Consider the following 17247-nt stretch of genomic DNA (forward strand, 5'->3'; position numbering starts at 1 on the left):
ACTATAACCTTGGATCCAGGGGGTGGTGGTGAAGCCTTAGCAGTCACTTGCCACCACCAGGGTAGCCCCTCCCTTGCTGCCAGAGCAGACTTGGAGCTAGGGGAACCCTTAGCAGTCACTTACAGGGGCTGCCACTGCAGCCTCTCCCTTGCTGCCTGCAGAGCTGTAATCTAAGGAAACCTTTAGCAGCTACTTACAGGAGCATTACTGTGGCCCCTCCCTGCTACTAGACAAAACACCCACACAAAACCACAACACCAGCTGATGTAAGTGTGGTCCCTGGACACAGTTTTGGGGTCAGATGCTTAAGTCACCTGTCAGACTATGTTAAAGATTTATAGCCCAGTGCAGCTCAGGAGCTGAGCCTGCCCCGAGCACTCACAGTGTTGTGCTCAGGGGTTGAAGTGAGCGTCCGCAGGCAGAGTAGGAGGAGCAGCAAGGCATGGCAGGGCTCAAGCGCCATGAGTACATTGTTGCAGAGGACTGCTTGTGCTACCTCCTTCCTCTTCTGTGCACCTCTACACTTCTGGGTTGTCCAAATTTTTTATAGCGGTTCCCACATTTCGATGCCATAACACACCGGGAAAATCATGCAAATGCTTTTCTCCCTTCTGGTACAACTGAGGTGTTTTCTAGCCCTTGGGATAGGATTGGGCACCTGCTATAAACCTCTAAACATCAGTGTCTTCACCTGTGTCAGATCACAGCCAAGACAGAGATACCCAGTGAGAGGAGTTGAGGGCACAGGCTGTCCAGAGAGGTGGTGGGTGTCACTTCCAGGGTGATCTGTACCCTTCTCTCAGCTCCACTGGCTGCAACAGCCAGCCACCAACCGGCCCTAATAAGAGGTTACATACCAGGCTCACGTAATTTAGATGCCTAAATTTAACTGAATCCTGCCCTTGATCTGTGCAGTGTAGGTGTCTACAGCTGAGCGAGTCACACTCATTTCCCTTGACAGCCAACAGACAGAAACAGGCATTTTTAGGGTGTGATTCATTTGACCTATTTTTGCGACTACTCTAGGATGAGGTAAAACCCTGTGCTTGACTAACTCTCTGCTGACACCCACTTCTACACCCCTGAATCACAGCCAGAGCAAGCGGCAGAGGCTGCTGGGGGGACGGCTGCCTCCCCAGCCTGGCCAGTGGGCTGCCTGCTGCAGAAGCCCAGCTTGCTTGCGGGAGGAGATGCTCAGCGAGGAGGACATGCACCCCCCAAGTGCTTTTTCAGCAAGAAGCCTGTGTCTCTATGAACACGCCTGTGCTGTCTTCTCCCTCTGGCTCTTCCTAGCCAGCTCATCTCACCGCAATGTGTTAGGAGTGGGCCTGGCGCTTACACCCGCTTGGTGGGAGGACACAGCCTCGTGGCCCCATGGTCTGCAAGCTCCCTGTGCACCCTCCTTTGCAAGCTTCGGCGATGCGCCAGGGAATCGTGCTTCCCCTGTTGGCAGCATGATGGCCACCTCCCTCGGAAACTCCCACTGTTCGGTTTGTAATCCAAAACCCTTTCTCTCTGGTCCTCCAAGAAAACCTGGTGTTCTTTTTATTTGAAATACAGCTCAAGCTTGTGCTCATTTATTTCTGCGCAAGCTTAACATTGCAAAAGCTTTATGAAAGCAGCAGACTGCTGCCTCTCATGCAGCAAACCTGCTTGCACTAAACAGCCGACCAGGCTATGGGCAAACTGACAGATGGACCTGACTTCAAAGAAGGCCTCGATGGCCACCTGTCCTTCACAAACAGATGAGCAGTGACGTGCACAGTGCATGGAGCCATCCTTTTGATCACACCCTGCTGATGGTATTAGCACATCCCATTGCCCTACTCATATTTTGTGCTCTGTAATTACTATTACTGTAATTAACACAGGCTCAGTCACATGTTATCTTCATCTGGCAAGCTCAAGGTACCTTTTAACACTGAGAGTGAAAATGAAATGTCTTTTCTGCACATGCGTATGGCTGTGTTTTGACAGAAACCATGTAAAGTCCTGAGATTAAATGAAGCAAATGCTGAAGTGACATCCTGGGGTGGCTTAGCTTTGCAGTTCCTTGGAGGCACTAACTAGCAAACAAAGGGCAGGGTCACCGTTGCCTTTTATTTCAGAACACGAGATGGAAACACAACAAACCTTCAACTCCATATCTGTGCCTCCTTGGAAGGAGGGAGAGGCTGAGCCAAACTTACCAATAGCTTCACTCCTTACAGAGCCCCAGGATATGCAGCTCTTCTGTGAAGGGCTTTCAGCCTGGGATGGGTTGGGAGAGATAACAGAAGAGACTCTCCCCTGCCCTTACTTCACCCCCTCTGGGAAATTCCTGCCTCAGATACTTTAATTGTGAGCTTTTTCAGCATTACTGTGAGTGAGCATTGGTAAGTTTTGTGGGGATGGAGGCAAGGACATGCCCCACTTCACAGAGTGGGCAATGAGAATGATTTCTGAGAAAAACACATTTAATGTTTCACACAAAAACCATCTCTGTAACTTCAGACAGTGCTAAAGCCAATGGGGATCTACAGAATTTACTCCAGAAGCCTGGCGAATTGAGCAGAGAATAACAACAACATTGCCATGGGACTACAAACCTGCCCCAGGATTGAACAGGGTATTCCAGTCTTTACACAGATTAGGGTTAGTGGGAAGCAGATGGTTTTGGGTTCCATTGTCCAGGACTTTTCTGTGAAAGGATCCTCATCTTGCCAAGTCCTTGAGCAGTTTCCTTTCCTTCTGTTTCCTGCAGGGCAGTGCTAGGCAGCTGATGGTGACAATCCTCGAGCGGGACCTGCTCCTGCCACCCTTATTTACCCCTCTCTGTTAGCTGTCACTCAGAGCCCAAGCTGGGTGGCTCAGCCAGGGCAGGAGGACTGTACTAGTGCCCAGGGCATCACTGCCTGTACAGCTCCGCTAACGTCTTGAGCACATTCCTGCAGAAGGGCAGGGCTGATGCAAATACTGCTTAGCCTGGAGGCTACAGACCCGATACAGAGCAGCTCTGCTGCTTGCCCAAAGCCGACCTCTGTGCAGCGTCTTCCTGCCTTCAAGGAAAAGTGGTGTGCAAAGCTGTTTTTTGAGATTCTGTGAAATGGGCTGTGTTCAGCCCTCAGTGGCTTGAATATCCGACTTGTTCCTGCTCACAGTGTACTCGGGAGCAAGCCAAATTAGCCACCATCACGAGTACACACAGCTCCACCAGCTGCGGTAAATGTGCACCTCTTTTTGCCAGGCATGAGTTTGGCTCTGACATTGCCAGTATAAAATGCAGAAATTAGCTAGTTTCTAACTGTCAGCACCTGGAAAGACAAGCTGAGAGCTGCAAATCAAGCTTTACTCTCTTGTCTCTCTCTCTCCTGGTTGCAAGCAGTTACAGTCCTCCTGGCAGAGGTTTTGTGATTATCTGCCCAAGTGTGTAGGTGAAAGAATGATGTCCGGTTCATTTTTATGTGGTTGCTTGCTGTGTGAGAAGACTCCCGTTGTGAAGATTCCCAGTATGGTACAGTTATGTAGCTCATGGTGTCTGCAAGTGCCTTTGGCTATCCCAATGCTACCCCACACTGGTCCTTAGCTGAGCAGACTAACTTCTAGCAGTGGTAGGCTATAACCCTTTAGACAGCCCTAATTTGAAGGGAGCAAAGCTGTGCCTGTGCATGTTGTAGGTACCTACTGCTGTTTGCCTGTAACTCTATGCTGTAATTATATACTGTAATGTTATATTTAGTTTTCATAAGAAGACACTAATAGCAGTGGAGGTGTACTGAGAAGCTGAGTCTAGACACATACAGTACAGCAAAACCTTATTTAATACAGACAATCCAAGCTCTCAGCTGAATGCAAGATCGTTAACTGCCTCTCAGGCTCTTCAGCACTCAGTAGTAGTAGCGCTTTGCAAAGTCTAATGTATTTAAGCATCACAAAACCCCTCTGGATTTGTATTTTACAAATTGAGATCTGCAAGAAGGGAGACATGAGGCCACAGCTGTCAAAGGCCCACTGGTAAACTTGTGACAGCAAGGCCCAGACTTGCAGAAAGCCATGACAAAGGACAGATGGAGCCCAGCTCTCCTTGGAGACATTCATCTTTCCACAAGTAGCAACCTGCCCTTTCTGCAGTTGCTTTTTCCATTCACTAGAAGCTTTGCAGCTTCTGTGAAAATCGCAGGTGGACAGAGAAGTGTCAGTCCATACGTCCCTGCTCAACCAAGAGGATGTAAACCCCAAACAGATCCAGCGTGCTCCATTGCACAGTGTTCCTCGATGAGGCAATGCTGGGGAATGGGAAGACAGGGTCTCTGGTAATGTTGATATCAATATTGACATTTGAACATGCTGACTCCTTCTCTCTCTGTTCATTTACGTGTCTGTGCAGATTACCTGCGTGTTGTGGACATTCATCTGTTCAAGGAGCCCCATGAAATAAACAAGCAGAAACACCACACAGACAAGTACTACAGCCCCAAGCTGATAGTGCGTCGGGGACAGCCTTTCCAAATCCAGATTGACTTCAACCGACCCTACAATCCAGAGACCGACCAATTCTGGCTGGAGTATTTGATAGGTAAGTGCCTGGCAAAGGCTGTGTCGTATCAGCAATGTAAGGTTGAAGAGTCTCTCATAAACAGGAACACAGAATTACTTAATGGCTGGGTCTTTTCCTGTTATGATTGATAAACCACAAAAACAGGCTTAACCATAGGAAAGGAAGTGCTTTCTAAACAGGGTCTGAATACTTACTTGAGAAAGTCAGAGTAATTGCTTGTGAGAGAAGAAGGAGTGGGTTTTGGGGCTTTCTGTTTAGCAAGAAGCTATACTTTATTGAGCTTTCAACATTATCTCTGGTTAATGTTGTATGGCAATGCTGAAGGGTAGGTGGAATGAGAAATATCTTTTATTAATGTTTAGGAGATGCAGGGAGGAGGAGTCTGTTGTTTGAGGTGTGAGAGATGACTATGTATGAACTGGGATAACAAAATGTTGAGTACACAAGGGGAAGAAATAACGCAGGGTGGAAGAATAGGAGGCCTTGCAACTTTGCAACCTGTGTTTACAGCCAACTTGGTCATAAAAGGTTCAGAGATTGTAGCTTTGGACCAGAGACTCACTCAGGGCCACATCAGAGGCTTTCTTGATTTACTACAAAAAGAGCAAAAAAGTATTTTTCCTCTCACTGTGAGATGTTCATTGGAGACCCAGGTCCTAATGTACCTGTTGGCTTATTGAAGGTATATGAGTAGAGAAGGGCATGATGTCACTAAAGAAGGGGAAAAGCAAGCAACAGAGTGGGGCTTCCTGCTGTGGTCCAAAGATGGCCCCACCAAGCACTGCTCCCTGCATCACAGCTCTGGGAAAGCCCCAACTTCATCCAGAGTAATCTGGGAGTTTCTGTGTTAAGATGTCAGTGTTCCTCGTGTAAACTCTTTAAAGTATGTTTGAATTGATGCTTTAATTTACTTTCCTGAGGAATGCAGTTCCAAAATTTGTAACATTGATTTTTTTTCCAGTGTTGAATTATGATGATGTGGCCATTTATTAGATTTGTTGCCTTTTAAACCTAGATGGGCGTTTATCTCTTAAACATATGTGCAGTAAAAAGCTTACTGTCTGCATATTTTTTTTCATAGGTCTCTTCTTTATAATTTAAATTAGGTTTGGGAGGCATGTTATGACAGTCCAGTGAATGATTGGCTGAACAGCCACGAGTGCCTTTAAAAATTTAATATGCATAAATATCATTAGTTCTTTTGGGATTTAATTAAATTCAAGACTGTTTCCTTAATCTTTATATGTTTAAAACAAACAGCTGTAGCAAGAAGAAGTGGAAAGTGGAACATTTGTTTTTTATTGAATCATGTGCAGTTTGCATTTGTTTTAATATTCTATATTGGAAGAAGAAATTTAACACTTCTTTTGATGTTGCACAGTCCACTTAAGAGAGCATACTCACTTGTTTTCCTGTTGCTCTTTCCTAACACATCTGTCCATTGTTTGTACCTCGAATCTCTAGCCATGGATAAAAATCCCTTCATCCTCAGCCGCAGTAGGAATGAGGCTAAATGCAGCCTGAGCTAGGGGAGACTTTCCAACAAACTCATCTCTGAATGATGACTTTGGAGTCAGCCGTGACTCTGTGGTTGACTTCCCCTCCCTGTTCTTCGCTGTTCCTGTCCTTTCTGTGATATGAGAACAGTAGTGCTGATGTCCCATGTGTGGTGGCTGGCAATTGGCTGAAGGAAAGTGCTGCATATACAGGATAGTATACAATGCTATTGCCCTCCCCTGCTTGTTAAGTGTCTGCTTCTGTGAGCACCACTGCCCTCTTGCTGCAAGGAATTTAACTCACAGAGATTCAACTGGGAGAAGAGATGTTAAAGCTCCTCTTTTAGGAACTGGTTAATACTCAGTGCCCCACAAATGTTTCCCTTTACGCACATGTGGTGGAAACACAGTATGTTTCGTCTCAGGGGCTAGCAACAGAAAACAAACCAAAAATATTCCACAAAGGAGAAGGAAATTATCCAGAGATTATCTGCTTGACTCTTGCTACTTCTCCTTTGAGTGGCAAGTCCGATGTTTAAAGCCCTGAAGGCGAGAAAGAGGAGATTTCTTGTACTTAGGAAAGGGCACCGAGTGCTCAAGGTTTCAGCGCTGTGTTCTCAAACCTTTTGTGATGGGGAGATGTGGCCATTTACATCCAGGTTTTGTCTGTTTGCCTGAAGAGTGGTCATTCACCTCTCATAATGCCAGCTGGATGAAAACCAGAGCCCAGTCCAAAAGCTGTTGCCTGGGCTGTGTCTGTGAGCAGAGGAGGGAGGCAGGCACCTCCAGGTGGCAGCTTAGTCCTGCTGTCTTAAAATGGGACTAACTCCCTTCTGGATTTTTTTTTTTTCTTCCTCCATTGACTCTCCCCCATAGACCAGGCTCTGACTTCTAAGATCACCAAAGTCAGGGAAGGTGGCTCCTTTCCTTCAGTACTGCCAGGCAAAAGCTACACCTGGGGCCTGGCTCAGTCAGCTTGAGCTCAGGGAATCCTTTTGCACTGGAACAAGGGGTGTACCTCCTAGCAAAGTGCTGGATTTGAGAGATTAAAGTGAGGGACCCACAGAAATATTGTCAGGTTGTTGTAAAATGACCTTCCCCAGGAGGTCTCTGTGTGCCTGAGCAGTAGATTTCAAATGGTGTGGCAGAACTGCAGAATAACCTAGGTTGGAGGGACCTCCAGAGGTCTCATGTCCAAGCCCTTGCTCACAGCAGGTCCATCTTGCTCCAGATGCTCAGGGCCTTGCCCTAGGGACAGGCTTTGGGTATCTCCAAGGGTGGGGACTTTATCCCAAGAAATGTAGACCAGGGTGTCCACAAGCTGTAGAATATTTTGGGTGTTTCAAGGTGCTATTCTCATAAGGTACAAGGATACTTTTGGTAGGGACAGCTGGCCTTGGCTCCTAGGGAATTCAGCTGGAACTGAGAAAACTCAACGCCTCTTTTTGCAGAGCTGTGCCTACAGTGAGGGCTGTTTATACAACAGCACAGTATAAAGTTATTCAGAAATGATTAGTTCCTAGCACTGGAAATTTCCCAGCTTTGACATTAATCCATCACAGAATTTTTATCCATTAAAGACTAACTTTACTTCTGAAAAATGCAAAAATTATAATGACTTGATCCTCTGTGTGTGCAGAACTATTCTATTTCCTTTATTCCCTAAAATTTAGTTTTACTTCTCTTTTTTTGCTCCTATTTTTGCTTCTCTTGCATCATTAAAAAGATGATTAATGAAGCAAGTAAAGCAAGTAGAGACTGCTTAATCCTTCTAATTGATAATGAATCAAGGGTACCTGGGACAAATGCTTCTTGCGTCATGTGAAACTAGGTCTGAAACACTCACAGAACAATCTTTAGTAAGAATCTTTTTTAATCCACAGTCCATTTAAAGATAATTCACACAGAGTGTAGAATTCATGGGCTAAATCGTATAAACAAATACATATATATGTAAATATATAAATAATTCACCACAATCTCTTGAAAGTCACTTTTCCTGATAATCTTCTGCGACGGTTTCTTATGACTAAAGTCCCTTTTGCTTTAACAGACTGTTTTCTGTAGAGTCATCATCAGTGAAACTGGCTGAAGTGCTAACATGTGAATTATTATAATTCAGTTTTGCACATAATGCTTTATTAAATTAGGACTGTACTTGCTGCCAAAGTATGGAAAACAATAAATGTGCCAAAAAATCCACATGGAAAAATAGCCACTTATAAAGGGTAATGGGATGTTACTCCAGTTCTCCTGCTGGACTGCAGCCCTGCCTCAGTACCTGTGGTTTGGGAGCTGCTCCATCACCACATATTTCCTTCTTTGCAGACCACTTCCTGGCTTTAATGAGAGGAAAGGTGAGCATCACCCTTTGGGAAATACTCAGTTTATTGGTCTGGGACTGAGATGAAAAAGGCACAAGAGAACTGTAGATGCTGTGCTCACATCCAGTTCCCCACAACGGGAACAATTCCGTTTGCTTGGAGCCCCAGGGACCCCAGAGGAGACAATAACTCCTTCGCCCATCTTGATCTCTCCTGACTGCTGCCTTTGTGGTGATGAGGTTACTTTGTGCTGCTCTTGGCTTTCCACAGTGTGGGGCTCAGTCTGTCTGACCACAGCTCCTGAACCTGGGGCAGCCAGTTTGGAGTGAGTGCTGCAAAGTTTCCACAGTCACTGCTGCACAGGCAGTGATTTCTCTGAAAAGCAGGTGTATGATTAGATGGGCTTATACAGCTTTCAGTCTTGCTTTTCATAGTAGTTTCCTGTACATGGCTGTAAATCTTAGAGTGGTTGATGAGTTTACAGGGTGCATCCTTACTCTGATGATGTATTTCTCCACATCCTCATAAATTGTTGTCTATTTGTATTTTACTTAAATGGCTTCATAAATCCATATATATTGGCCTAGCTCTAAATATTATTATGAACATTTTCTTCATTGGCATACTTCTGGAATTATCATAAATCCCAGTACTTCAGGCTACTATTCACCTTTCCATACGTGTACACGTGTGGACACCCACGCACCCACCAATACGCACTCCTCAGGCTTCTATAAATCATGGCTTTTGGCCCAAGATGAGAGCAGAGACTTACAGCTCCTTCTTCTACAGTGTTCCCAGGCCTGCTCCAGATGAATAGTTATAAACACATGAAAGCAGCTAAGAACATAAAGATGCTAGAGCTGATCCCATATGGCTTATTTAGGTGACACCAAATTCCTATTTATAGTCAGAGGGGCATCTGAGTACAACTAAATAACCAGGGGTCTGATTCAGGACACCCACACTAGAATCAATGGTGCTCTTCATACTGTCCTACAGTGTCCACAGCCTTTCCCTAATTTCACAGTAGTGTTGGGACATGGGTTATTCCAGGAAGGCTGAGGTTTTTTTCCTTTTGTCAGGCAGCAAATTTGTCTTAGTCGGAGGTATTGCTGCCCCTGCTCTCATCTGTCCTCTGCTGCAGCTCTGGGGCAGGGCAGGTGGTAGCTAATGGAGTAGCTAATGGAGATACCTCTGGGACATGAGATGTCCCCCAGCATCTCAGATGGGATGCTGAGCTGAGTTTTACCTCTGGGAAAAAAGTTGCCCATTGGAAAAAGTTGGATCTTTATTTTTTTAGGAGCCTTCTTGACATTATACAAGAGCAACCAACTTTGGTGTGGGGGGCAAATTCTGTTGGTGCACATACATAACCCAATGCTGAGAGTTTATTAAATCACTCTCTCCCTGTTTAACAAAGAACCACAAAAACTGAACAAGGATACAGAAACACCTGATTGTCTGAACCTGGAGTCACATTTTGGGGAAGAAAGAATGATGTATTAGCAGTGGAACACATCTCATAGAAATTGACTCCAGATAGAGAAGAGAACTGTTTGCCAGCTCTTAGCAAAAAACAACAAAAGTCACTTTCTGAACAAAGGTGTTGGGCTATTCTCCCCCTGTCCCCCTTCCCAGAATTCCCAACCATGCCCTGGAGGAGCAGAAAGGAGGGAGTCCCTTGAGGTGTTCCATGAATGCAGTATTTCATGCAAAGGAATCTTTATCTTTATTATGCTCTCCTTTTGCACTGCAGCAGCAGCATGAAGTGGCACATAAAATCTAGCTGTATTTTTTAGTGGTTTTAATAGCTAAGGTGCATGACTCCAATGTGTGTTTTACAACTGTAAAGTATGAGAAACATTCACTCCTGGGACAGAGTGGTCAGATGTTAAGGATTCCTTAACTGGAGCCATAAGAAAAATTATTTCAATATATTTGGGTTTCTTACATTTACAAGTTTGTATGCAGCACTTCTCAAGGCAATGGGATTTGAAGGTGGGAGGAACCCAGATGAGATATTAAAGCAGTGGCTTAAAGACGCTACTGGATTTTACAAAAAATTGTTTATCTTTCTTGCTTGTTTTGATTGTCCAGGAATTTATTACAACATCTCTCTTCTTTCTTTCTTCTTTGTTTTACTTTTTCTTGGGTTTTTTTCTTCACTCTTTCTTCCTTCTTTCTTTTCTTCTTTCCCTTTTTCCTTTCCTGACATTTGTTGTAGTTATTCATAGTGATTAATAAGGCATAGTCTTGCTATGCTAACACCCATCCCCGGGCTGCTTGCTACAGTTAGGCTTACCTCTGCTACACAGCTACTGTACTTGTGGTTTCCAGCTCAAATTTATTTATCAGCCTGTCACAATTATACTTCCAGGGCTGGCATTGGAATAGATTCTTTACCCCTTGTATGAAAGAGTGCGTCTACATAAATGAACCTAACAGGAAAATTGTTTACCTTACTGTGTGCAGTGTCTGTCCAACAATCTTCTAAGGAGGGTTCCTAAAAAGACTATTGAGAAATAGCTTTGTTCACCTTCCTCTCTTCTGAGGTATCCTACTTCCATCAAGGAGGAAATGTCCTTGGAAGCTCACTATAACTCTCATCCCTGTGCTACCAAATTTCCCCTCCTCCCTGCTGAAAGTAAGGCGTCTACTCGCTTGTGTAGGGCTGCTAACTCAGCCGTGGCATTTAGGAGCTGTTTAATGCACGCCCACACACAGCAATGTGTATCTACACTGGGCATCAAGGAAAAAACTAAACTAGATGGAAACAGAGGCTTCCAGGGACTGGGGAGGAGGAGGAGTGTGGTTTGAGCAAGCCCTGGTCCCTGTTAGTCACTTGGAAGGAACAGCAGCAGACTTGGATAGCTGGAGGAGGAGTGCTCGTGTTTTGCTGACTGAACTTGCTGTACCTATCTCTCGCTCTCTCTCTGTTGCTGTAAATCCCTCTGTGGTGTGTCAGTTTTACCCAGAATTAAACATAGATTGCCTCCGTACCTGATGGGCCCAGAGCTGACACGCTAAGGAGCTGAGGCATGTGTTAAAAATAACTCACTTTGAATGCATGTGTGTGTGGCCACAGTTCTGTGTTTTAGACAGCTCATTCTTTTGCTACTGCATCAATAAGATTTTGTCGAGCTTTAAAAAACCCTGCACTCTGGTTTTGCCTCTGTATGGTGTGCATGTGTGTGGTAAGGAGCATCCCATACGTGCCCACATCCACACATGCTTCAGCCATGATGAGTTTCACCATGTAGATCTTCACCCGTGTTCACTTACTTTCAAAGCCTTGTGATGCAGCACTGAGGGAGACCTGAGCTCCTTTAAAAGCAATAGCAGGTATTTTCCTCCACTTTTCTTGGGTGCCTGGAAAGCCCAGGAGGTGTAGAGCAGAGCTGAGCTGCAGCTGAAGCAAGCAGGAGCTTTAGGAGCCCAGCTGGGATAGCTACAGCACCAAGGTGGGATAAGAAAGAAGTACCAAAGGGTTGCAGGCCTGTGCACTGTGAAGAAGGGGAAATAGGTATGTTTGGGCCATTAAACCTCTGTAAAAGGAGGTTTCTGTAAAAATAGTGTCTTCTGGTGGTATTGTGGCTCAGTACCTAGCACTAAAATGCAGAGATTTGGAGGCCCATGAAAGAGGGCCACTGTGAATTCTCTCCTGTCCTCTCCTGCCTCGAAGGCAAGATACTCAGCAGCCCCCATTGAGCCTCATATCTTCTGGGCTGCAAAAGGACCCTACGAAAAATCCACCCTGTGCCTGGTGGTAACAGTGCAGCAACCTCCAGACTTCCCACATTCTCAGGCTGGATTTTCCCATGTCCATGTGCTGTTGTACAGAGCAGACAGGGACATCCCAACAGTGTGATGTCACGCAACGACTTTGTCTTTCACAAAGCAATTGGCTGTAAAATGTTCTGGAGTGAGGTCCAGGGCCTCCTACACCCAAAGCACACGTGGGGAATGAGGCAACCATAAAGAACTGGCTGCAGAGCATGGCTCAGGCTGCCAGCTCCTGGCCCAAAACAGAGTGAGAGGGATCCTGAGCCAGCTGATGCTGCTGGCAGAAGCACCCTCCTGTCAGCACAAACAGTTTATCTTCTCTGTATGGCTTCTGGTCCTGACATGCACCCAAACACCCTCCTGCCTCTCCATGGGTTGGGTTAGCACCAGAGATCCTGCTGAGAGTGCTCTGCCAGGTGTCCACAGGCTTTTGGTAATGAGTCTTTTGACAACATTGAATCTTCTTCCTTAGAGACTCTAACCCAGAGAATGAAATCACCATTGCACGTTATCCCTTCTGAGAAAGGGCTGACATTACAGATATCCCAGCTATAAGCCAAAGTTGGGCCTACTTTTCCACTGCAGACAGAAGTGTGTGCTCAAGATGCAGATAAAAGTCAAATGGCCAAGCAAGGACTTCCCTACAGCATTGATAAACATAGTAATGAACTTATGTAAGGATTCTTCTGCCAGCACCCTTAGCGTGTAATTCCAAAGGTTTTCAGCTTTATAGCACTCTAGTATCAAGACAACAGATGCGTGTATATGAAACTAGCGTGGCAGGTGCTGTCAGGTGTCTAGATGTGTGATTACAATTCAGCTCCACACACTCCTGTCAGAAGTAATAATTTCCTTGCTCTTGTATTTGCATTTTGGGTTTTGTTTCAGAAGATAAGGAAACCTGTCCTCTCTTCAAAGAAAATGTTGGATGTTGCTCACTGTGCTTTTGAGGGTTCTGCCCATCTTCCCAGGCTTCCTCATGTGTTCAGGATTTATACAGCTGTTAGTGAGCACCAAACCCTGTTCATCTGTCAGAAGCAAACAATGTTCTCTTGTAACATCTTTGAATTATCCTGACTTCTAGGATATCCTTTCCCTGGCATCCCTGCTATGTCTGCAGGGATGCAGGCTATACACCAGAGCACTTTTTCCTCGTGGGTGAGCAAGACAGTGCAGTGGCCTCTCTTACTGCATGGGAGCAGCTGTGTGGGGCATGCATGGGCTCTGGGCTGAAAAGACCTTGCTTCTAGTGAAGATAACCATGTCAGTTCCTAACCACGTTAAAATAGTAATCCCTCCCCCCTCCCACCTTTCTGAAGGAGGTAAGGGAGGTATTTTAAAAAGTAGTACTTGTTAAAGGTTTTCGAGGATGCCAGTTCAATTATTTGGTTTGCTCTACTGCTTTGTTTCTGTGTACTGCTTTTTTTTAAAAAAAACAATTATGTAAAAACTAGAACCAAAATATAAACTGTAAAGGCAAGCTGGGTCATACCCAGTTGCACTACAAAGAACAAGAATGTGTTCAGCTCTCAGATCATAATTGTTAGCAGGTGCAAAACTCACCTCTGTTACCTTTATAGGCTCTTCTCTCTAGACTGGCTTTCATTTGATGGCTTATGTTTGAAGTGTCCAGTGCTTTATCTTCTAGTGTTTCTTATTGATTTTGCTCTCTTGTTCTAGTCCTTTTTTTTCTGTAGGTATTTCCCTTCTCTTGCATCCCTCACTGATCTGAATGGGTTTCATGGGTTTACAGCATCCCTGGCCAACAGGGCAGAGTGGGCTATTTATGTGCACTGAACATCTACAAAATGGAAATCTGTGTGCATCGAATAATCTCTTGGCTGAAGCACAGCAGCCACAGACTTCTTAGAAACATGGATGTCAAGGCAACTCACAAGCTTCAGATTCAAAGCTGGAGTTGTTCTTTCCCAGAGTGTAACAGTGTTCAGATCAGGGATTATCTCTACCTCAGCTGAATAAAAATAAGCAAGAGGGAAATCAACGCCCTTGCGTGTTTAATTTTGAAGTTCTTAAATAGTAGGAATGAAAAATATAGAAGTCTGTCTCACTGTCTACCATCGTTGCTTTTCATTACCCTATTTTTGAATGAGAGTCTGAATTTCAGCCTAAAATATGAAACGAAGAATAGATTTGAGAATGAGATAAGGAACTCAGCCTTCTCACAAGTGTCTTTTCTGTCTACGCTGCTGGTTGGCTTCCAGATATAGTTTGGCTCTACCTCAGGCTCAAAGAGTGGATCCTCACACAAATTCGATGCCTGCCATCATACATGTTTATATGTAGCCTATCCATCTAGATGCTTTTTATAGTTGGCAGAGTAAAATAAGTTTCTCTGGGGTGTGATTTGTCTTAGCACTAGACTGTCGTGCGGTACTTTGGAGGTGTGTCGTACTTTGGAGGTGTGTCATACTTTGGGACCCATTGCTTGCAGGGAAAGTTTGGCTATCCAGCCCAGATTTGCCCATGTATAGTCTGGGTGTCCAGAGTTGGTTCCCACTCCATCCATGAGGTGTGGACACTCAGGAGGAACTGAACGTTAGGTGTCTGCTGGTAGACTGACTTGTATTTCCTCCATCTGTGTGGATTTGCATGAAAGAGTGCTTGGTCTCTGCTTATCAGGGTGGTAGAGCAGTGAGAGGAATGAGGTTCCGCTCTGCTAAAGAGCCCCAAAGCTACTGTCTGTGTCCCAGCGGGCACCTGAGTGCTAGCGACGAGGATGGTGGGTGCATCTGAACTAGGGAAGGGGCTCTTACCTATACTTGCCAACCGTGTAGCTGACACCAAGACAAGGAGCAAGCTGGAGTGCAGTTTGCTGCAACAGGATAAACAGTGGTGAGCAAGGAAAACCTAAGACAGCCCCTGCTCATGCTGCCAGGGCTGCACTATGCTCTTGGCAGTGCCCAAGCCAGCGAGACTGAAGCTTGCTGGAGCAAGATGGGTGGGGGTGTCTGCGATGGCTGCCTGCTTGGGAGTGTTGCATGTATTCATGTGGCTGTACTGACAAGCGACCAGACACTCTGTGAAGCTCTGAGGGTGGTAGGTGGTTTCCACCCACTAAAATTTGCCACTTCCATTGAAAATAGACAAAGGGATAGAGGACTGCCAGGAAATAGTGAGACTGTCAAACAAAAATGAACCTCTTCACAGAGTTATCCCCGCCCTCTCTCTCCAGGTCGCTACCCACAGCAAAACAAAGGCACCTACATCCCGATCCTACTAAGTGATGTGCTGAAACCTGGCGAATGGGGAGCCAAGATTACCCACAAGGAGAACAACTCCATTCGCCTGTCCATCATGTCCTCTGCCACCTGCATCGTTGGGAAGTTTCGCCTGTACGTTGCTGTCTGGACTCCCTTCGGCATCCTCCGGACACCCAGAAACTCAGGAACTGACACTTACATCCTGTTCAATCCCTGGTGCCAGCGTAAGTGCTTTATCAGAGTCAAAAGTTCACACTTTCTGCTGCTGGGCTCATTGATTTTTTGGGAGGGGGTGGTCCAGGATGGGGAGCTTGGCATCAAGATAGTTGGAGACAAGCAAGTTTGGGTCTGGAAATTATACAGTAACTCTGCCAAGAAGCAAGTCTCTCAGGCTGGGGAATAGCCCTGTGCGAGCAGGGCTCCATGCTGCAGACCTGTGCCTGTGCTATAGCTGCACTCTGCAGTTTTATGAGGCCAAGCTTGTGTTTACCAGCTCAGGCAGTGTGATGATGCTCCATTTCTTGTAGTAAATATACCCCAAGGCTTTGCTCTGACTTCAATAAGCATCAGCCTGGGCCTCCTGCCTACCTGTGTGTGCCTTAAACTGACAACTCAACACAGGCATGGTTTTTTCCCAGGATTTGGTGTGGGGCAGGCTGTGGCAGCATCCCATACTCTGTTGAGTTGCATTGCTGGCTGCCACATTTAGGATCAAACACCTGCAGCCGAAAGCCTGCAGGAATTCAGTGTGAGCTGCTGCTCCTACACATGCTGGATGCAGGCAACCTGCTGTGGCATCGCTGGTGGTGCCTTCCTGTGGCTACACAACATTTTCCCTTATAATTTCCCCTATAGTGGTGACTAATTACCAGCAACCCTGTCCTCTGTGAGGAACAAAACATGTTGCAAATGAGCCTTTTTTTATAACCCAGTGGGTTTAATAAATTTTTTTTTTAGTCTCCCTGAATCCCAAGTAAAATCAGCCCTTATGCTGACAGAATTGTATTTTACCCAATGAACTCCAAGTGTGGCTTTAAGGAGAGGGCAAGGAGGACTGGAGAGGTTTGGCTCAGCCTTCTGACAGGCAATAGCGCTGTGTCTCAGCTTCCAACGCTTGTAAGACTCCAAGTCTGGTATACATATTGCTACATATTTAGGTCACCAGCTAACTTTAATGTTCTCCCGCCACCCTTCCTTCATCTTTCAATGTTTTTACTAGAGTATTTGCCTCAAATAATCCTGTACCAAACAAGGGCCATCCTACAGAGTGACAAGTAAGTTTAGTGTTATTAATAGGGTCCATTATTCAGCTGCCCTACTGACAGTACATCAAATGATTTGTGCTGAATTCATTACTTGCCTCTTGTCCAAGGGAATATAAGCAATGATTAGCTTATGCATTATTTAGGAAGTTATATGTTAATGCTGAGTAAAGAGGAGTTAGTTAAGCGGGAATAGGAGGCCCAAGGTCCCATGATGCCATGAGATACTTCAAAAAGGAGCGTAGAGGTAGATACATCTTAGCAGCACGCTAAGAGTTTATTCTGGGAGAGGAGGGAGAGTGTTTAACATAACAAAGTTGTGACCTGCTGTGAGCAGACAAAACTGCTCAAGGTTTGTGAAGGCATCATCAGCCTGTCACAGCTCCAGCTAGGGAGGTGCAATTCTCCCTAGCTCTACCCCAAGGTAGAGCATCCTTGGCTTTCTTTGTGAGTGCCATAACAGCCAGTTTGTTTGCCAGTGCGGTGACTATGCAGTGGCTCAGCACCTCCTTGAAAGGGATAAACCCCAAAGAAAAAGCTTCTTAAATTACCTCAGGTTGCCTCATGATTAGCATACAACCAGCTGAGTCTGCAAACAGCCATAATGTGGAGAAAAAATAT

General features: G+C 45.5%; 1 protein-coding gene across 1 annotated transcript; it reads left to right on the plus strand.

Annotated features, from left to right (window-relative positions):
* Positions 1–4366: 4366 nt before the first annotated feature.
* On the plus strand, positions 4367–15588 carry LOC104466890 (coagulation factor XIII A chain-like; the record flags this gene model as incomplete). Its single annotated transcript, XM_010080451.1, has 2 exons — positions 4367–4555; positions 15337–15588. Coding segments are annotated over 2 exons (441 nt in total), but the record flags the coding sequence as incomplete, so codon positions are not given.
* Between the last annotated feature and the right edge of the window lie 1659 nt (positions 15589–17247).

This window comes from Pterocles gutturalis, unplaced genomic scaffold (assembly GCF_000699245.1).
Source record: "Pterocles gutturalis isolate BGI_N339 unplaced genomic scaffold, ASM69924v1 scaffold18009, whole genome shotgun sequence".
NCBI lineage: Eukaryota > Metazoa > Chordata > Aves > Pterocliformes > Pteroclidae > Pterocles > Pterocles gutturalis.